At 51.0% G+C, this 20608-nt stretch overlaps 1 protein-coding gene across 5 annotated transcripts in view; it reads right to left on the minus strand.

Annotated features, from left to right (window-relative positions):
- Positions 1–19249, minus strand: part of PLB1 (phospholipase B1) — a 118163-nt gene extending 98914 nt beyond the window's left edge. For 3 of the 5 annotated variants that reach the window (XR_016228122.1, XM_089324495.1, XM_089324498.1), the window contains exons 1-3: positions 18892–19249; positions 2609–2670; positions 1099–1165 (exon numbers count right to left, since the gene is read on the minus strand). Coding sequence is in view for 4 of the 5 variants with exons in the window: in XM_089324495.1 (XP_089180621.1) it covers positions 1099–1165; positions 2609–2670; positions 18892–19114 (352 nt within the window). In the remaining variant the exon portion in view is untranslated. 5 annotated transcript variants of the gene reach the window in all.
- Positions 19250–20608: the final 1359 nt, after the last annotated feature.

A 20608-nucleotide genomic window follows, 5' to 3' on the forward strand; every position in this document is an offset into this window, starting at 1 on the left:
CATTTACATCCCCACAGTGCAGGCCAAGGTTGTCACATGGGGGACAGACCCCCTCCACCCCCCGAGCAGCGGCTGAGGTCAAGACCATTGGCTATGGGAGCAGGAAGCAGCTTAAGACCACGCACAGCAGGAACCCTAGGAATCCTGCTCAAAAGAGGCTTGTTCTTCTGGAGGCCCCCATGCTAGCTGGACTTGGGTGCTCCAAACGCACGTCCCATGGACGATCACTCGGGGCCTGTGTTTTTCTGTCACGCCTGGCCCTCTCTCTGCCTCTTACACCCCCCACCCCCATCCCATGGCTCCACATTACTGGGCCAACGTTAGTAAGTAAGAGGGCAACACATTAAGTAAAAATCACTTGGGTACCCAAAGGATATCTTTAGCTTGGAGTTTGCCAGAGAACAGCGAAATCTATGAATGCACACAAACATCAGATGCAAATTACATGCAAATGACACACACGGAAATCTCCCTGGAAACCACCGGCCCTGCTCCACTGGTTATGGTGAAGGGGCCATTTCCTAACAAGTGCATCCATTTCTTTTTCTATCTAAACCCTTATCTAACAGAATTGGAAGCAAAGCATGCTGACCTGGAAACCCTGACCAAATTAGGACCATGCAAATACTAAACTATGAAGCCCAGTTTATAGCACAGCCACTTGATATGCGAAAGCCAGGGAAGATGACCAGCTCAAGAGCAGCTTCATCACATTGAACAAACCTGGCTCATTCATCAGAGGGGAAATGGGGTGCAGTGGCCCCTGTGGCTACATTACAGGAAGAAGGAAGGCACGTGAGCAGCCAGCCCCCAACCCACACCTCCCACAACACTGTCCACCCACAGGGAGGTGAGATGCTGGAGGTCACCCTTGTCCAGGGAAGCCACCTGGGCCAGATGGGTTTTGTTACCAGGTGGTGTTGGGCTACATCCCCTCCATAGAAACCACTGAGGGGCAGAAACAGAGAGGGTGTGAGGGCTGGAGGATGAGGAAGAGGGAGACCCAAATGGCCAAGAGGCCCGGGGGAGCAAGGCTGGAGGCTCTGCTCCAGAGAGAGGGTGCTGGACCTTTCCTGTCCATGGCCTTGAACCACGTACCTGACTCAGAGGGCACGCTCTCTGCTAACGTCTTTGGGTCGCATGGGAATGGAAAAGTCTTCAGGCTCTGGAATCAAAAGCAAACATCAGAAACATCCACTCCTCCTAGGAAAATATCACACACCCTGAAAACTCGGCACGGAAATGGCCGTGTGCTTGTTCTTTCTGGGCTCTAAACCCTGGGGACAGGGATTGTCCATAGTCATGGGCTCCCAACTTGGCTCCTAACGAAGGGGCACGTGCCCGGGTGTCCATAGCAGGTGGCGAAGCAAGAAGTCTCAGAACAGTGGGATGGAGCAGGGAAATGGTGGAGGAGAATAAAAATCAATTATCTGGGGGCCGGGACTGTTGTGTAGCAGGCTAAGCCTCTGCCTGTGGCATCCCACATGGCCGCTGGTTTGTAATCTGGCTGCTCCACTTCTGATCCAGCTCTCTGCTATGGCCTGGGAAAGCAGTGGAAGATGGTCCAAGTGCTTGAGCCCTGCACACACATGGGAGATCTGGAAGAAGCTCCTGGCTTCAGATCTGCCCAGCTCCAGCAGTTGTGGCCATTTGGGGAGTGAACCAGCAGATGGAAGACCTTTCTCTCTGCCTCTCAAATAGATAAATAAATCATTAAAAAAAAAATCAATTATCTGGATGATGAAAAAGCTCTGGAAATGGACAGTAGTGCAACTTCCACAGTGTGAACGTAACTAATTCCACTGAGTACACATCGAGCAGTTAAAATGGTAACTCATGTTCTGTGTGTTTTACCACAATAAGAAAAGCAATCAAAGAGACCCAGTAGCCTTAGCCTAAAAGAAGCTTAACTCCGTGTTATTTTTATTTGTACTGGCTCTGTTCCTTTTTACCCCAAGAGCAGGCACACTTGGGTGCTACAACTATTTGCTGCTGAAAACCAGGTTAACTTGAAACTAGGAGACTCACATCTTCACCTGAGCCCAGATGGTCCGAGAGCAGACGAGGGACACACTGAGCCCTGCTCAGGTGCCCAAGACCACTTGGGGTCCCGCGGAGCAACTTTCTCTGTGAATAGCATGGAAGACTGGGAAGAGAGAGCCCGCATCTTCTCTCCAAAATTCAAAGTGGACGGGAAAATGCTACGTGCAGTCAGTGGGGCGCTTGACCACATCCTTGCTCGCAAGACGCAGGTTAATTTCTCTGGAATGTCCGATTACAGTAAGAGATCTGCGTTTACTCTCAACTCTTATCTCGTGGGTGTTCTGGGAAGACTTCACCCGGATGCCTTCAGATAACTCCGAAGGGCAGCTTCAAGGGTCACGCAGATAAATGCATTTGGAACCTGCTCCGGACACTTCTGGGAAACACCCACTCAGTCTGCAGGGACCACGCGCCCCAAAGCCCTGGAGACCCAGCTACGCTCTGCCAGCCCGTTTCCCAGGGGGCCTCGGGGAGGGGCGTGCCGACCTCCATCCAAGCTTGGCTTCACCCATTAGAAGACTCCCCCACTGCTCCCCCTGCCACTCCCACTCGGCAAAGCCCTCACCTCTGGCCAGAGCTGCCCTTCCAATGTGTTCTTTCCAGAAGAGGTTTGGATCTGATCTGCACCTAAAAATAAAAAATAAATTAAAAGTTCTGATTATTTTGCTGGGATTAACTCCACCCCAAATTTGTGGCCTCACGGCCTCTCCACGTGCCCCGCTCAGTCCTGTGCCTCGTGTTAGGAAAGGCCGCATTCCGTTCCTCCGCCCTTCAGGACTCTGCGCTTCCATTAGTGCAGCCCAGTAGGGCAGAATCCCCAGGCTGAACGCAGAAATGTTACCCGAGAGCTATCAGCAATCACGCTTTGCCGTGCACGCGTCTGTTATAGGGTTCACAAAGGGCAGAATCCGCCAGGAAGGGGGGGGGGGGGTTGGTCAGTTGATGCTGTTTGGGGACCATGACTAAGCAGGGAAGAAGGCAAAGGACATTCCAGAATAGTCCGGAGGGAGCATGACCTTAAGAAAGTTGGGCACGGGGCTCCTAGCAGCCATCACGGTACAAAGTGCGGAGTGTGTCCAGGGGCCTCGCCCAGTGGGGGAAAAGGCAGGGACAGAGAAGGCAAAGACACTCCCCTTGTTCCAATTTACTCTGGACCGGTCTTTTACATTTACTTTTTTTTCCTTCATGTTTTAGCAGTCAAGGGTTCCCATAAAACATCAAGTTAAAAAATAGTAATAGCAGCAGCACCCTAATAGAGGAAGCAAGCCAACAATTACCCCCAAGGCTGCTACTTCTACCGTCACATGCGATTTCATTGGCTCACATTCCGGCGCCCACAGTCAGGCTGACTGCCCGTTCTGCTGTAACCGTGTCCCCATATGCGTGTGAATGGGCATCCACCCTGCAGTGTCTCACCATGAGCTCTCTTCCTGTGTTGTACAATCTGGATCCTTAATTCAGAGGCTCCATGGAGACGTTCACGGACAATGGGATTAAACGGTGTTTATCTTGGTGCGAAATGTTTTAATCCACACCTTGTTTTTTTTTCCCCCCAGCAGGCAGTTTTCATGAACTTTCTTGTTTATGATGGTAGTATTTAATCAGAGACATAGGCTCCTTGCTTTCTCTGACTTCTCCCTACCTGGTTCTCTGCCCAGGGTATGCACTCCTGCTGAGAGCAGACAATGCGAGAAGCCCCGGAGTGCATGAGGCCACTCAAGGGGAAGCCTCACTCGAGGGCAAGGCCTCAGTCTCTCTGCCACCCCGGCCTTCCTCTGCAGCTTTCCTTTTAGATCCTGAAAATTGCTGCTCTCAAGATCCACAAGGAGCACCCGTGTCTCTCCACTTCCTGCCCACGGTGAGATCAGGCCCCGAATTCCGTGGTGAGGAACGACGGCTGTAACTTGCCTCCTGATCTGTGACCCTTTTGAAGTTCCCAGAAGCAAGCTTTCTGGGCAGTCACATCATGGGCATGCGGAGAGGTGTAGACCAGTTCGGAGCGCCGGCAAAGGCTGGGACACGGCATTTGGAACTGGTGGGCAGGGCAGAAGAGGCCACGCGGACTGACAGGAGCCAGGCTCTGCAGCTGCACAGGCCAGGCAGTGGAGGGGTGGACGATGAGCAGGACAGATTTAAGATTGCCTTGGGGGCTGGCGCCGCGGCTCACTAGGCTAATCCTCCGCCTTGCGGTACCGGCACACCGGGTTCAAGTCCTGGTCGGGGCGCCGGATTCTGTCCCGGTTGCCCCTCTTCCAGTCCAGCTCTCTGCTGTGGCCCAGGAGTGCAGTGGAGGATGGCCCAAGTGCTTGGGCCCTGCACCCCATGGGAGACCAGGAGAAGCACCTGGCTCCTGCCTTCGGATCAGCGCCGTGTACTGGCCGCAGCGCGCCAGCTGCGGCGGCCATTGGAGAGTGAACCAACAGCAAAGGAAGACCCTTCTCTCTCTCTCTCTCACTGTCCACTCTGTCCAAAAAAAAAAAAAAAAGACTGCTTCGGCAGTGTTCACTAAGCAGGGATTGAGGTGGAAAGGGCAGTCAACAGCACTCACAGCTGTTCTCGGCACCTCCACAGATGACTCATTCAGTCCTCGCAGCTCTGACATAAATCACATCATCCCCACTTTACAGACAGGAGAACGAGACAGACACACGGATGCTCCTTGTGAATCTCAAGGGCTGAGTGGCATTTTCAAGGGGACCCAGCTAGCCAAGGGCGACGGCTGGACTCAGAGATAGGTGGTCTGGCTCCTTGGTCTGTGCTTGTGCCAAACAAGCTGAGTGTGCGGTGAGCCACGTGCCAAGATCCAGACCAGGGCCAGCGGACTTCGCTTGCGAAAGGCCCAACGACTCTGTATTTCAGGGTTTGCAGGCTAACGAAGCTCAGTTGTACTGCTCAGTTCTGCGGCCGAGGTGTGAAAGTAGTTGCAGAGGAGTAAACAAGCTATCTTTATTGACACAGGCCAAAATTCAAATTCATGCATTTTCCATGACAAAATATTCCTCTTCTTTTGGTTCTCCCAACTGTCTAGCAATGTGGAAACCCTTGTGTTTATCAACAAGCAGATTCTAAAGTTTGCACGGAGATAAAGGAGCCAGCATAGTCAATACAGTCTCGGAAGAGCAAAGTCAGAGGACTGGCCCTACCTGGCTCTAACTCACGACTCAGCTACAGTCCCCAGGACAGCGTGCTGATGGCAACATGTAGACAAACAGATCAGTGGAACAGAAGAGAGAACCAGGAAATGGGTCCACATACAGGAAGTCAACTGATCTTTGACAAAGAAGCAAATGCAGGCAGTGGGGCAGGGCGTTTGGTCTAGGGGTCAAGACGCCTGCATCCCATATCCAAGTGCCTGGGTTCAAGCCTCAGCTCCTCTCTCAGTTCCACTTTCCCGCTAATGCACAGCCCAGGAGGCAGCAGTACCTGGGTCCCTGCCACCTGTCACAGACCTAGATTGAGCTCCTGGCTCCGGCTTGGCCCGGCCTCGCTGCTGTGGGCACTTCGGGGAGTGAACCCGTGGATGGGTTCTCTGTTGCTCTCGCACACTTGACTCTGTCCTCTGTCTCCCTGCCTTTCAAAACAACAAACAAAACAGGCAGCAGGCTGACTTTGGCCCACAGGCTCCAGTTTGCCAACTGACCCCCAGTCCAGACTGGTACCAAGAGACTGTCAAGGTGAATGGGAGAGGGCAGGCAGGGTGGGACAGAGCTGAAGGAGTAAGGAAAGTTAACCTAAAGAAGGCAAGCAAGGCGGGCGAGAGAGCACAGAACGGGTGTGTAAGAGTCAGCTGTCACAATTTTTTTGTTTGACAGACAGTGAGAGAGAGAGAGACAGAAAGGTCTTCCTTCCATTGGTTCACCCCCAAAATGGCTGCTACGGCTGGAGCTGTGCCAATCCAAAGCCAGGAGCCAGGAGCTTCCTCCTGGTCTCCCATGCGGGTGCAGGGGCCCAAGCACTTGGGCCATCCTGCACTCTCCTCCCGGGCCACAGAGAGCTGGACTGGAAGAGGAGCAACCGGGACTGGAACCTGGTGTCCATATGGGATGCTGGTGCCGCAGGCGGAGGATTAACCAAGTGAGCCACAGCACCGGCCCCAGATGTCGCATTTAAACACAGAGGGAAGACCAGTACAGAGGGTTTACAAGGACGTCCTTCACTGTCAGAAGTGCTCGAGCCCAGGGCCGCTGGCCCTGTTCCATGTGACCTATACCCAAGACTAGAATGGGGAAGTCGGTGGCCCTTGGGAAAAGAGCTGGCACTACCTAACCAAGAGTGACTGCCCAGGGCACTGGTCCACACAGAGGCTGAGGGTCACGGTGGACTCATACACACACGCCAAGCAGAGATTGAGCGCTGGGTCCCTTGGTCTGCCAGCCTCTCCGAGGCTCCGTGTCCTTGCAAGGTGAAGTTGCTAACACCTGCCTCACACGGTTGCTCTGAGGATTAAATGCATATAAACCTGCAGCAAGGGCTGGTGCTCTGCACAGCAGGTTAAGGTGCCGCCCGTGCTGCTGGTACCTGATACTGGAGCGCTAGTTTGTGTCTTAGCTGCTCCACTTCTGATCCAGCTCCCCACTAATGCACCTGGGAGAGCAGCAGATATAACCCAAGTACTCGAGCCCCTGTCACCCAAATAGGAGACCTGGATGGATAAAGATCCTGGCTCTGGCCTGGCCCAGCGCTGGCCAATGTGGCTATTTGGGGAGCAAATCAGTAGATGGATGGTCTCTATCTCACTTCTCTGTCACTCTGTTTTTCATATAAATAAATAGATCTTTAAAAATGACAACCAGGGGGTGGTGCTGTGGTATGGTAGGTTAAGCCTCTGCCTCCAGCACTGACATCTCATATGGGTGCTGGTTCAAGTCCTGGCTGCTCCACTTCCGATCCAGCTCTCTGCTGGTGGCCTGGGAAAGTAGTAGAAGATGGCCCAAGTGCTTGGGCCCCTGTACCTGCGTGGGAGACCCAGAAGGAGCTCCTGGCTTCAGATCGGCCCAGCTCTGTTCATTGCAGCCATTTGAGGAGTGAACTACTGGATGAAAGACCTTTATCTCTACTTCTCAAATCTTTAAAAACAAATAAAAAACAACCAGAAATGCAGCACAATGTCTGATGCGTGGTCAGGGTGTGGGAGCCACTGGTTACAATGATGACAGTTTTATTACCAGAGTGATAGATGGCACCGGCTCTCTTTCGGATACTTTCAATTTCAGTACTCTAGGCTTTCCATATCTACCTAAATGCTTGAGAGTTCATGGTTTTAACTTGATGTGAGTCATTCATGTGCACTGGGGCGTCACACCAAGGGCCACACCTGGAACCTAAACACTAAGTGTCCACACCCAAGAACCTGACGGACGCACGAGGCCCTGCCATCCTTTGCCCCCTGAGTCTTGGGGGTACCTGGGTCCCACTTCCTGTCTCTGCCTCCTACCAGGTACAGAAAAGAGAAATCTTGGCCCGTTGTTCCTCCCCAAGGCAATGGGCTAAATTGCCAAAGCCCCTGTGGCACCCTTGAACCCCAGTCACAGAATCCCTAGGGAACTTTCCCAGTGGGAAAGTTGGTTGGACAACATCAAGCTCCTGGATCTGTGAAAGGCTTTGAGCTCCCCGAAAAAACTCCCACCTCAGTAAGGTCAGCAAAGGGACAAAAACACGTATTTTCCCACCTTGATGAGACTGAAAGGGAAACAACTTCGCACGCTCACAGCAACAGGTTTGACCGAGATCAGTCAGCCAAGCTGGACACAGCCACGACCTCGGAGCTCCAGCAGTGACATGCTGTCGGCATACCAGGCCTCGCTGGTTCAGTCCCAGGCTCCCGCCTTCTGGAATCACCTTCTGAAATGCAGTCCACCCTCTGCCCCGGCCCCCACGCGCAGAGTCAGGTTGGAGCTGCGTGGGTGGGGCTGGGGGACACTGGGCGTCAGCAGGTTTTAGAAGCCCCTTGGGTGGTACTCATGTCCTTCCAAGGTTAAGAGATCAACTCTGCAAGGAAACCCCCAGCGTGTCAGCCCATCAGCTGGCCAGAGGCAGGTGGAGTGATCCCCAAAGCAAAGATGAAACCACGCATGCCCTGGATGTACGGGCCTCTGTGACGCTTGTCCACTTACACTGCATCTGGAGCAGACCCTGCCCCCATCCCCATCCCTTCCTCGAGGGAAAAACAGCCACTTGGTGGCCTTGATCAAATGTTTAATCTCTGAAACCCGACTTCCTCAACCATAAAATAGGAGTAAGACTCGCTTCCCTACCTTCTTCTTGGGGCTGTCATGTGGATCAAAGAACAGGAGGGGAGGGCGGGGCACTGGCAGACGCCTGCCCGATCTCCCTTACAAAAGGAAGGGGCCTCCTGGTCACGCCTGGGCTTGTGTTACTTCCTCAGGCCCTTTGAAGAGCTGTGTCCTCACAGGAACCCTGGAGGCATTTTTATGGGCTCGGAGAGGCCACAGCTCCTACAGAGCACACAGGCCAGGGGAGGACAGGCCTTGGGTCAGCACTGCCATCCAGCCAGCCAAAGCTATGCTGGAAGGCTGGGGCGGAGCAGGGGTTGGAGCTGGCCGGCGCTGTCCCACGCACCATCTGGGGCTGTGGGCAGGTCTCCGAGCGGCTGTCAGCTGTCCTCCTAGGCAGCACGGAGTCCTACTTGTACCCAGGGCTTGGCAGACACCGCTGTGCACCTGCACGCAGGCATGGTCTGTGGCTGCCTGGGGGAAGCGTCAGAACCGCGAGTCATGCCTGGCTGCTGCTCCAGGCTTGGAGCGCCGGGTGCTCAGAAGGGCACGGGTGTTAGCAGTGTCCTCTGGCCAGCGTGATGCTCGCCACGGCCAGTGGAAGGTGACACCGAGCACCAGAGAGCCTTCTGGCAGCAGCCGTGTTGGCCTCGGGATGTTTGTTGCAGAATTCTAGCAAGGTTGAAATGAGACCACCTCACAAACACAGGAAACGGAGACCCAGGGAGGTTAGAAACCCACCAAAGCAAGCTCAGCGAGTCCTAAGAGGGACGTGGAACTCTGGGCTCTATCGTCAGGGCTGGCACGCTTTCCTGGGAGAAAGTCTGTTTCGGAAGCCCATAATAAATCTGGTCCTGTGTACTGTCTTCTGCCCTGAGCTCCCAGCTATGGAACGTTCTTTTGCTATAGCTACAAGACCAGTTGTTAGTGGACTTGACCCACAGGCCATTTAGGTACACCATGAGGACGGCCACAGGATGCTGTAGGAAGGGCAGATGAACCCCTATCTGACCAGGCTACAGAAGGCACTACAGATGGCTTGAAAAGTCTCAACCACCGCTCCCTGATGGTCACGGGGACACACCAGCAGGGGCGACAGACTGGTGCACCCTCCTGTCTCCAGGCCCTGATGCCTACCCAACACTCATGTCACATACCCTGTGCTGGAAGACAGAAGAGTTTCAGGCTTCAGCCTGGCCCAGCCCTGGCCACGTGGCCATTTGGGGAGAGAATCAGAGAGAACCAGATCTCGCTCTCCCAGTCCCTGCCCCTCAATCTGTCTTTCATACAAAATAAATAAGTCTTTAACAAAGAGAGAGAGAGAGGGAGGGAGGGAAGGAGGGAGGGGAAATGATGCCCAAGCCAAGAGCAGGGCTCCCACCGTACCCAGAGCCCTGCCCACCCCCTGGAGGGCCTGTCCCGCCCTGCCCCAGCCAGGAGCCTCGGCCACCTCAGGACCTTTCACATCTGAAGCTGCAGGCTCATCGCACCTCCCGCCCTCCCCACTCCCCACAGCAAATCCAGATGCTGGGCTTGCTGCGTGACTTTGAGCAAGGCATTCAACTTGAGGGGCTCCGGTTTTGTAAACATAAAAGTCAGAGATTTGGATTCCACCACTTTAGAAGTCTCTTTAAGCCAAATGGCACCGAGATCATAAAAAAAAAAATATGGTTCTTCTCCTGGGATTCCCAGGTCCTCTTGTATCCAGTTCTTCCTTCCCCTAACTCCCAGCCCACACCCCTGCTCAGCCCACCCTGCTCCCCATGCCTGGTCCCACGGAGGAAGCCCCCTGCCCCCCAGGGCCCTGCCATGCAGCCCTCTCTGCTTATCTTGGTCCCTCCCTCCTCACAGCAGTCTAGAGCCTCATCTCCCACGGGAGGCGTCTGCAGCCCACGCCCCTCCGAGCTCTCGGAATCCTGGCATTACAGCTACTTGCACCTATGCTGGTGCTTAATTCTTCCCCCCGATTTTATGCAGTCTCTCTCCCTGGAGGGTTCCTTACACTTGGTTTGGTGCAGCCAGCCAGACTCAGCCCACCCTGGCTTCTTGGAAGGCTGCTCAGACAGTTAATTGACAGCAGCAAAAACCTGGGGAAAACGATGATTGACAATGAAGTCCTAAAAACCTGCAAGGCACAGACGACACTCCAAAAGAGTCAAACTCCTGAGCTCCCCCCCTGGAGAAAAATCCCATAGCCGAGCTTGCTGTTCCAAGCAGGCAGGCGGGGGATGGGGCAGGAAACTGAGAGAGCTTGGTGTGGAGGCGACAGTGGGACAGCAGAGTCCCGGATGGCTCCGATCTGCCCTGGCCCCTCCCCCTCCCATCAGCAGTTTGAAGGACTGGGGCCCCCAGATGAGGGTTCCAATGTCTCTTTCCGCTCTTCCTTGGAAAGACAGCTTTTCCAGCAGGCTGGGAGGCACCTCCTCCAGGAAGGACCTGGGGCTCCTGGGAGCTTTGCTGACCGGCTCTCCCCACTCCCACACCTTGTTCCTTTGCTCTCGCAGAGTTCACTCAGCTCTCACCTTTGGCTTTGCACTGACAGGTCTGTCCTGGGTGCGTCACCAAGACGACAGAGGTTTAAGTTCACGGGCATGACAGCCTCCTGGGGAATGTCTGACCCACTGAGAGAAACTGGAATTCCAGCAGATATTGCATCTTATCAGCTACAGGGGTGTCTCGCCGGGTGGCTTTTGCTCGTTGCGATTTTGAGATTGGGATATTTCAGGAGCCTGAATCCACGTGCATCAAGCCCATTTCAAAGACCGAACCAAAACCGGGTTTCGCTCCAGGCTCAGACTCGGCTCTGAATTCAGGCTCCTGACCTTATCGGCAGGGTGGCCTCAGCACATCATTTAACATCTCAGTTTTCTCATCACTAAAATGCAAATGATGACACATGCACAGGCCATCTTAAAGGCCAGCTGTTGTGTATGGTCAGCCCTTGTGCCTGGACTTGGCTGGTGAGTTCAACCAAAACTATGGAGACAAAATTTCTGAAAAAATTTTTACATCTGTAAAAAAGAAGTCCAAACATGCACAGGTGTTTTGAGTCCCAGCTCCACTCCTGATCTAGCTTCCTTCAAATGGGCACCCTTGGGGGCAGCAGGTAATGGGTCAAGTACTTGGGTTCCTGCCACCCGCACGGGAGATTAGTTGGGGTGCTGGGTTCCTGGCTTCGGCCTGGTCCAGCCCCAGCTGATGTGGGTATTCGGGGAGTGAGTCAGCAGATGGAAGATCTGTCTCTCTGACTTAACAAAAAATTCAAGTGTAGGGGAGGTTTTACACAAATACCGTGCCATTTTACGTAAGGGACACGAGCACCTGCAGAGGTTGTATTCGCAGAGGGTGCTGTAACCCATGCACGGCTGCACAGACAGGGTTTAGCAGGGGGCTTGGCTCTTGTAGGGAGACTCTCAATGAATTCAGTTGGAAGGGATCTTGGGGGGTGATGTCGCCAGTGCCTGCAAAAACAAACACTTGTATCTTCTCTAAAAATGTCACCTTCATCCTAGGCTTTAATCAAGATGCTCCAGGATGCAACCTCAAGCGTTTCCGCACACAATAAAAAGATGACCAACTCCACGAGCGAGCAAGGTGCGCGTGGGCAAGAGTCAGCAGAGCAAGCAGAGCAGAAACGGGCCAGAGAAGCTGGATACTGAAACATCCGACGGGAATTACAGAACTGCTACGTTTGGAAAATAAGGCTTGGCCAGCGCCGCTGCTCACTAGGCTAATCCTCCGCCTGCGGCACCAGCACGCCGGGTTCTAGTCCTGGTTGGGGCGTCGGATTCTGTCCCGGTTGTTCCTCTTGCAGTCCAGCTCTCTGCTGTGGCCAGGGAAGGCAGTGGAGGATGGCCCAAGTGCTTGGGCCCTGCACCCCATGGGAGACCAGGAAAAGCACCTGGCTCCTGGCTTCGGATCAGTGTAGCGCGCTGGCCGCAACAACCATTTGGGGGGGGGGGGTGGTGAACCAACGGAAGGAAGACCTTTCTCTCTGTCTCTCGCTCAAAAAAAAAAAAAAAAAAAAAAAGGAAGAAAGATAAGAAAAATAAGACAAGGTTTTTATAGGATCCCAAAACTATTTTTTAAAGTTGCAAATTTGGTAAAGAACATAAATTTGAAAAACAAAAGCATTAATTTTTTAAAGTCCTCAGTGACTGGCTATAACAGCAAGGTGGATACTACTGAACAAGGATGAATAAAGGAGATGTGTCATGATTTAGAACGCAGTACAGGAAGAAGACAAAAAGGTGGCAAAGCTGGGAGAGAGACAGAGATGAAGAGATGAGAGATGAAGTGAGAACAGCAAACGAACATCTCTTAGCCGTCCAGAAGACAAATAATGGAGCAGAGGCAACATTGCAACCGACATTGGCTGAGCTTTGATCAATTTAAAAAAATTATCTCAAGCACAGACTCAGGATACACTACAAACACCGTATCAGGTAAGTTCAGGGAAATTAATCAATGAGAAACCAAACACACAGCATAGACTGCGGTGTACTTTTCCCAAAGACAGCCACGGCACGGCCTCCCATCCTGCGTGTCCTTCTCGTAATGACATTCATCACTCCTTCCCCCTTGAATCTAGGCTGGTCCTGACGCCCGCAGGGACCAGCAGAAGCAGCAGAAACAGCTTCCAGCCCTGGGCACCAGAAGGCCTGCAGCTTCCGTTTGTGTTTTGGTGACTTGAGTCATGATGTCAAGTCTCAACTGTTCTACTTCCAATCCAGCTCTCTGCTATGGCCTGGGTAAGAGAAGACTGCCCAAGTCCTTGGGCCCCTGCACCCACCTGGGAGACCCGGAAGAAGCTTCTGGCTCCGGATCGGCTCAGCTCTAGCCGTTGCGGCCATTTGAGGAGTGAAACAGTGGATGGAAGACCTCCCCCCACCTCAAAAACATGAATTCTGAGCTGATATAGTGATATACAACTAAGTAAAAAAAAAAATCAAGATGCAAAAGAAGTATGTAGAAGGTTATCTTTTGTGTATGAAAAAAGAATATAGTTTCCAAAAGACACAGAAAGGATAGGAAGCTAAGGACATCGGTTACCTTCAGGGGTGACAGAAGTGGGTAGGAGGACTAGGAAAATGGAATAGGACTGCCCAGCACATCTTTTTATACAGACATGACTTTTGAACCACGTTAATAATTTCATGTGATCAAAAATAAACAGGAAGAGGAGAAACACCAAACTGAATATAAATGGACAAGCTATTTGTCAAATTGTATAATCACACACACACACACACACACACACACACAAAGATCAATCCAAGTGATTTGGGCATGGTATTTTGATCATACACCCTGAATGTATAAATTCCGCACTTCAGGAGTTAGTGGTGGTGGAGGTGTTGTCACGGCAGTTCCAATACTGTCTCCATTACAGGATCCAGCAGGTAAACTCGTGGATGTACTTGTAACCTGAATTTGGACTGTGGGGGAAGGGCCATGCAAATGTGGAGATGAGAAAGCCCAATTCTAATTAAAGACTGTGTACACATGCGTCTATATGCATACACACATGCAGATGTGATTTGTTTTCTGTAAAGAGCTGTATTTCTGTCACTGACACAGTCGGGCAGCGGCACAGCCGCCAGCACACAGACCCTGGTTTGTAAGTAACGTCCACCAACCATCGGAACCGCAGAGAAACACCAGAGTGGGACCGGGGAAACAGGAGGCCTTCCTAGATATCTGTAGCATGAAGTTTAAAACTGCTTTAAAGTTGATAGGGCTGCAAGAGCCACCACCTTGCAGGGCTGTCACTGGCCAAGTCTGGTCACTGAGGCATCAGGATGAGCAGCGACAGGCCTGGACCACACACACTAAGAGGTTTGATACGTCCATTTTACATGAAGATAAAACATGAATATGGGAGTTCAATTAAAATTGTTTAAAGTGGGGGAGAGGGCCGGCGCTGTGGCATAGCGGGTAAGGCTGCTACCTGCAGTGCTGGCATCCATATGGGCGCCGGTTCAAGTCCTGGCTGCTCCACTTCAATGCAGCTCTCTACTATGGCCTAGGAAAGCCCAAGTCCTTGGGCTCCTGCACCCTCATGGGAGACCTAGAAGAAACTGCTGGCTTCAGATTGGCACAGCTCCGGCAGCTGCAGCCAACTGGGGAGTGAACCAGTGGACAGAAGACCCCTCTCTCTCCCCCTGCCTCTAACTCTGCCTTTCAAATAAATAAATGAATCTTAAAAAAAAAATAAAGTAGGGGAGAGAATATAATCTCTTATGGAGGAAAGTCAAATGACAATAGAAGGTACATGGAATATTAGGGGAAAAAAAATCACTGTTTTATGCCCACCATGGTAGTAATTCAGGTAGAAGCTCAATGGACACTAAACCTGAGAAAAAGGAGTCACATGGTCCCCCTTACTGCTCGAGGCGGTCACCATGACAAGGGAGAAATCTGACAAACGCCACCTTAACCAAGTTATCAAATCTAACATCACCAATTCAGGGATTTGCCAGTATCACTTGTGTTCCCCAATGTGAGGCACCAAGGACACATTTGTGTTGTATTTCTGCCAAAAGGGATTAATCCAGGGCTGGTGCTGTGGCACAGCGGGTTAACGCCCTGGCCTGCAGTGCCTTCATCCCATATGGGCACCGGTTCACGACCCAGCTGCTTCTCTCCTCATCCAGCTCTCTATGGCCTGGGAAAGCAGTAGAAGATGGCCCAAGTCCTTGGTTCCCTGTACCCATGTGGGAGACCCAGAAGAAGCTCCTGGCTCCTGGCTTTGGATCAGTGAAGCTCTGGCCGTTGCAGCCAATTGAGGAGTGAACCAGTGGATGGAAGACCACTGCCTCTCCTTCCCTCTCTGTGTAACTCTAACTTTCAAATAAATAAATAAATCTTAAAAAAATTAAAAGGGGATTAATCCAACTCTAGCTATAAAGAAACCATTTTCCTGAGTCCGAATTGATGTGTGCCTGCACGTGCAGTCACATGCGTGCCTGAATATTTCAAGGACTCGAAATAAAAAGGCTAAAACTGCTCTAGATTAAAGTGACTGGAGAGACAGGACAAATAAACACATCATGCCGTCTTCCATGAAGCCATGAAGTAATGACTGATCAAAGAACACATCAGCAGCTAATTTGCTTCATCAGCAGATTAAAGGAATAAGTCACACAATCTCATCCCAATAAGGGCAGAAAAAGCATTCAGTAAAATTCAACATTCACTCATGATTTTAGAAAAGCTTTTGGCAAATTGGGAATAAGTTAGAATTTTCTTAGTCTCACTATTAAAAAAAAAAAAACACCTCTGTAGTAAACACCATCCTTGGCAATCAAAACTTGAAACACTTTCCTTTCGATCTTGGGACTAAGGTAAAGATTCGTCCAGCCAGGTCTGTGAAAATTGCAGTACAAACACCAGGTAGCCATCAGATGAGCAAATGTAGATTGGAAAGGAAGCAATAATGCTGCCACTATTGTTAGAACTGTGCATACACAGAAAATCCAAAGACTTCGGGTAAGTTACTAGCATTTGTAAGAGTTCAGCTGGATTTAAAGTCAACACATAGAGATCAATTTTATTCCTATAAACCAATGAACATTTTCTAATTTTAGAATCCACTCGCTATACAACAAAAATGTCATAACTAGAAATAGATTCAATAAAAATGTGTATGAGACCTCAAAGAAAACTCAGAGATCTCAAAAAAGACCCAAGTTCATGGTCATGGTTTGGAAGACTCATCATTGCAAAGATGTCCCATCCCCCCACTTGAGTGATAGAATTTAAAGCAACCTCTATTGAAATAATGACATATTTTCTTCAGTGTAAATTAACAAGCTAATAGTAAAATTTGTGAGGAATTTCCAAGTCCAGGTGCCTTTTTTTTTTTTTTTTTTTTTTTTTTTTTTTGACAGGCAGAGTGGACAGTGAGAGAGAGAGACAGAGAGAAAGGTCTTCCTTTTCCATTGGTTCACCCCACAATGGCCACTGCAGCCGGCAAACCACGCATATCCAAAGACAGGAGCCAGGTGTTTCTCCTGGTCTCCCATGGGGTGCAGGGCCCAAGCACTTGGGCCATCCTCCACTGCACTCCCTGGCCACAGCAGAGAGCTGGACTGGAAGAGGAGCAACCGGGACAGAATCCGGCGCCCCGACCAGGACTAGAACCCAGTGTGCCAGCGCCACAGGCAGAAGATTAGCCTATTGAACCGCGGCATCAGCCTCAGATGCTTCTTAAGAAAGCCGCCTGTACAGCTATAGGATGAAGACAACGTGTTATTCGCACAGTTAGTCTTATGGAGAGTAGAACCAAAGTGGGTTCTCTGGGGAAGACCATCCATGGATCCTCAGCACATGGGCAGAAGTGGGTCTTCAGAGCCATGGGGAAACAGTTGACTTTTCAAAAAAAATGGTGCTGAGCTCACTGGATATCTGCATACTACATGTAATTGGGTCCTGTCCTACACTAGTCACTCAACTCAATCAGAGACGACTGGGATTGACCAAAATGACAAAGCTTGGAGAAGGAAGTGCAGGTCTCTTCATGACCCCAGGGTTGGAGGGGGGTTCTTAAACAAGGCACAAAGGACACAAGTCCTAAAGGAAAAGTGGAGGAACAGAGAACCCAGGTGCCCCCAGATCCATGGGGATATATCTCAAGACCCTCAGTGCATGCCCGACACCATGGCTAGTGCCAAACATTTCATATATGGTGTCCTGTTTCCTCCTCTACCTAAATACCTCTGGTAAAGTTTAGTTCACAAATTCGGAACAGTAAGAGATCAATACTAACTGATAAAATGCAAGTCACAAAGATATACTGCAATAAAAGTTATTAAAACTTATAAATTATTTGTTTCTAGACTTTTCCATGTAGTAATTTTGGACCTTGATCGATTGTGGATAACTGAAACCTCGGAAAAGGGAGCGGTAGATAAGGGGACTCCTGTACAGAGATGGACAGTGGCCAGCCTGCATATGCTGAACTGTGATGCACCGTCTGCAGCGCCCAGCACAGGAAGCCCTACAAGTGCTGTGGCACTCAGCCCAGCCTGGTCAGGAACAGGTTAATCGCATCTTCTCTATTTTATGCCCCTGAGTTGAAAAACTCAGCAGCAACCTGAGAAAGCCAACTATGCTCCCCAAATGAATCACTGAAGATGCCCCAGCCACCCCATGCCAAAAACCTCCAATCTGAGCAGACCCCAAACCTTCCTTTTGTCCTTACAAAGCCTCCCTCTCCCCTGGCTGCCTTTGAGGCTCTGCTCACAGGTTACAGCTCGCCGTCGCCAGCTCTGAACACACAGTCTCCGTTCGTCCTCATCTGGGGGGCTTTCACTTAGGGGGAGTCTTCAAAAAGCTCACGGAATACGAATATTCCAGAAAAAGCATGCCTGATTTCAAATTGTTTTGCCCCAAAATAAACTCACCTTTTAATTCTCTTTTCCATTCCTTTTTGAAATATCCCATATTTCCATGAAATTAAGAATTTTGTTCATCAAAAGTCTCCATAAAGACGAGCTTTGGAGTGAGGAAAGTTATTTGCCATGCATACAAGGAGACGCCAGAAAGCTCATGAAAGAGCAACATAAAAGACAGGCTTATTTTAGCACTAAAAAACCAACCAACCAACCAACCAGATGTGGAAAGTCATGAAGAGAGATCGTCCACACGTTCCTGAAAAATGTGCATTATGAAAAAGCTATGCAGAGCATATACGGGCAACTCCTAAAAGCCAACGGGGAAAAACAAGCGCTTCACAAAACAGAATCTGAGCGATCAGAGTCACGAAAACAACTCGGCCTTATTAGTAATCAGGAAAATGCAGCTGCCCTGTGTGGCAGGCGTAGCAGGTGTTGTCCAGTGCCCGCCATGGCTCAGCGGGTGATTGGCCCCAGGTGAGCACAGGCAGGGCTCAGCCCACCCCTCATTTCCCTGGGGAGACTCCAGGGTCAGTACCTGTGGGCCCCAGGCCCAAGCCCCCAAGCATCTGGAGTCTGCCTTCAGCTCTCGGTCTAAAAGGTCCTGCTTTCCTAAACAAGGGCAGAACGGGGGTGAGGGGACCTGGGGCAGGGAGGGGCTGAGGCAGAGGCCCATCATGGCCACGGTCATCAGCACCAGGGGACTGCAAAGCTGGCGCTGGAAGCCCACTCAGCCCATGCGGCTCAGCAAACAATATGCGGTCCGTGCAGATCCATCAATCTGCCTCCCTCTGTCCTCGCAGCAAAAATCCCAAAACCCATAAATAGTCATAGCGACGGCCAGATGTGCTTAGCCGGAGTAGTATTTCCATCTGAAGGATGAGAAAACTCAGGGTCCAGAGAGGCAGACAGACTTGCCCAAGGCCACAGAGCACAAAGACCGGAATCCAGCTTTGGTGACTCTACACCATGGCTTTCCTCCCCACCGAGGTGCTGCTGCCTGAGGCCACCTTTCCCCTCTCCCAAGAGCGGCCTCAGCCCTCAGCCAGGCTGTGGGCATTTTCTGCTGTCCAGCAGGAGGCAGACCAGCCCTCCCGTGTCTGAGCTGCACCTTCTGGGCTCCATCTCACCAAAAGGACACCTTCTTCTCCCGAGCACCTGGCCCCCGCAACACAGGCAGAGCCAGCGGTCGTCCTCCAAGCAGAGGCCACACTTACCTCGCCCCAGGAGCGGCAGCAGCCCCAGGAGGAAGACGCTCGGCCACAGAGCCATGCCTGGACGCTGCAGGTGCCTCGGGACAACCTCCTGCGCAGACGACGGGCGAGCACGCTTTCTCCTGCTTTTATGCGCCTCTGGGCTGATAGCGTACTTGTCATAAATCTTGCTGTGTTCACCTTTGAAAGGGGGCAGTGGCTGGCTGTAAATGATAAATATTAACATTTAGGCAGAAGAGTTCTTAAGGCAGATGGGTCAACGATGGACAGCATGGCCCGGTCACAGACTCTGGAACGCCAGGACCACACACGGCTGCCTTCTCACAGTCTTCCATGGCGGTGGCGCCTGGAGACTCCAGCTTTCTGGGCAGAGCGCAGGCCTGGGAATCCCAGGTGTGGGGCTCAAATTGCAAACCCACGACAGCTGTGGGAACTTGGGCGCATCCCATCACTCAGCCTCAGCTTTCTCTGCTGGGGGCCAGGAGATTTAAAAACAAAAAAATAGGAAGAAAAGATATTTTGTAATAACTTTAAGCTATGAAGCCACCTCCCCAATGGGGTTCTCTTCTTAGCCTGAAAGACGTCCCCCACCATGTCTCAGGAGCACCAAAGGGGTCCCTGGTGGGCCTGATGCAGACAGGGTTGCTTCTGTCCCCCACCCCCCCTCCAAGCCCATGGTGGCCACAGGTGGGGCTGACGTGCCCACTGCACGTTTTTGATCTTCGTGTCAAATTGAGAGGTGGAAGGCAGAGAGGTGAGCTGGGGAACCAAATGTCTTGGGCAGGATCAGCAATTTCTTTTGAGCAAATGAAGTTGGCAATGCTGGACAAGGCCTCAGCAGGGCAGACAGAGCTGGGATTTAAAATCCAAGTGACAAAATACCCTTGAGGGTAACATTTACATTTTTCTTTCCAATATCAAAAAGCAATTGCTTTGGTTAATACATGCGTACTTCAAAAAGTTCGTGGAAAATGAAATTAAGTTTATTTTGGTGCCACAAAAATTTGAAATCTGCATACATGAGGGGTCTTTAAAAAGTCCATGTAATGGGGGCCAGCACTGTAGCACAACGGGTTAAGCCACCACCTCCAGTGCCGGCATCCCATATGGACAAAATCCTGGCTATTCCTCTTGCAATCCAGCTCCCTGCTAATGTGCTTGGGACAGCAGCAGAGAATGGCCCAAGTGCTTGGGCTCCTGCACCCACGTGGGAGATGGGAAGAAGCTCCTGGCTCCTGGCTTTGGGTTGTTGCAGCCCTAGCCATTGCTGCCATTTGGGGAATGACCCAGCAGAAGGAAGATCTCTTTCTCTTTCACTCTGCTTTTCTAATAAATAAATAAATCTATTTTTTAAAAAAAAGTTCATGTAAGTATATATTATTTTAAAAAAACTGTTTGAATTTCAAATTTTTTGTACCAAAACAAACTCATCTTTCAGTTCCACTTCCATGAGCTTTTAGAAATAGCCTCATTTGGACAAATAAATATATTTAAATGGTCCTAGAATTTGGCCACCCTTTGGACAGCAGAGCCAAGAGTCTGGAGCTCATTTTCACTATCCAGCCTCAGCTCTTGCTCTCCTGGCTGATATGAACATTTTTCTCATATTTTTAACATCACATGGAACCAATATTGTGGCATAGCAGGTCAAGCTATTGCTTGTGATGTGGACATCCCATATTGAGTCCCAACAGCTTCCTGCTAATGAGCCTAGGGGGGC

The sequence above is a fragment of the Oryctolagus cuniculus genome, chromosome 2 (assembly GCF_051225735.1).
Source record: "Oryctolagus cuniculus isolate XC-2025 breed Fujian yellow rabbit chromosome 2, ASM5122573v1, whole genome shotgun sequence".
NCBI classification, from domain to species: domain Eukaryota; kingdom Metazoa; phylum Chordata; class Mammalia; order Lagomorpha; family Leporidae; genus Oryctolagus; species Oryctolagus cuniculus.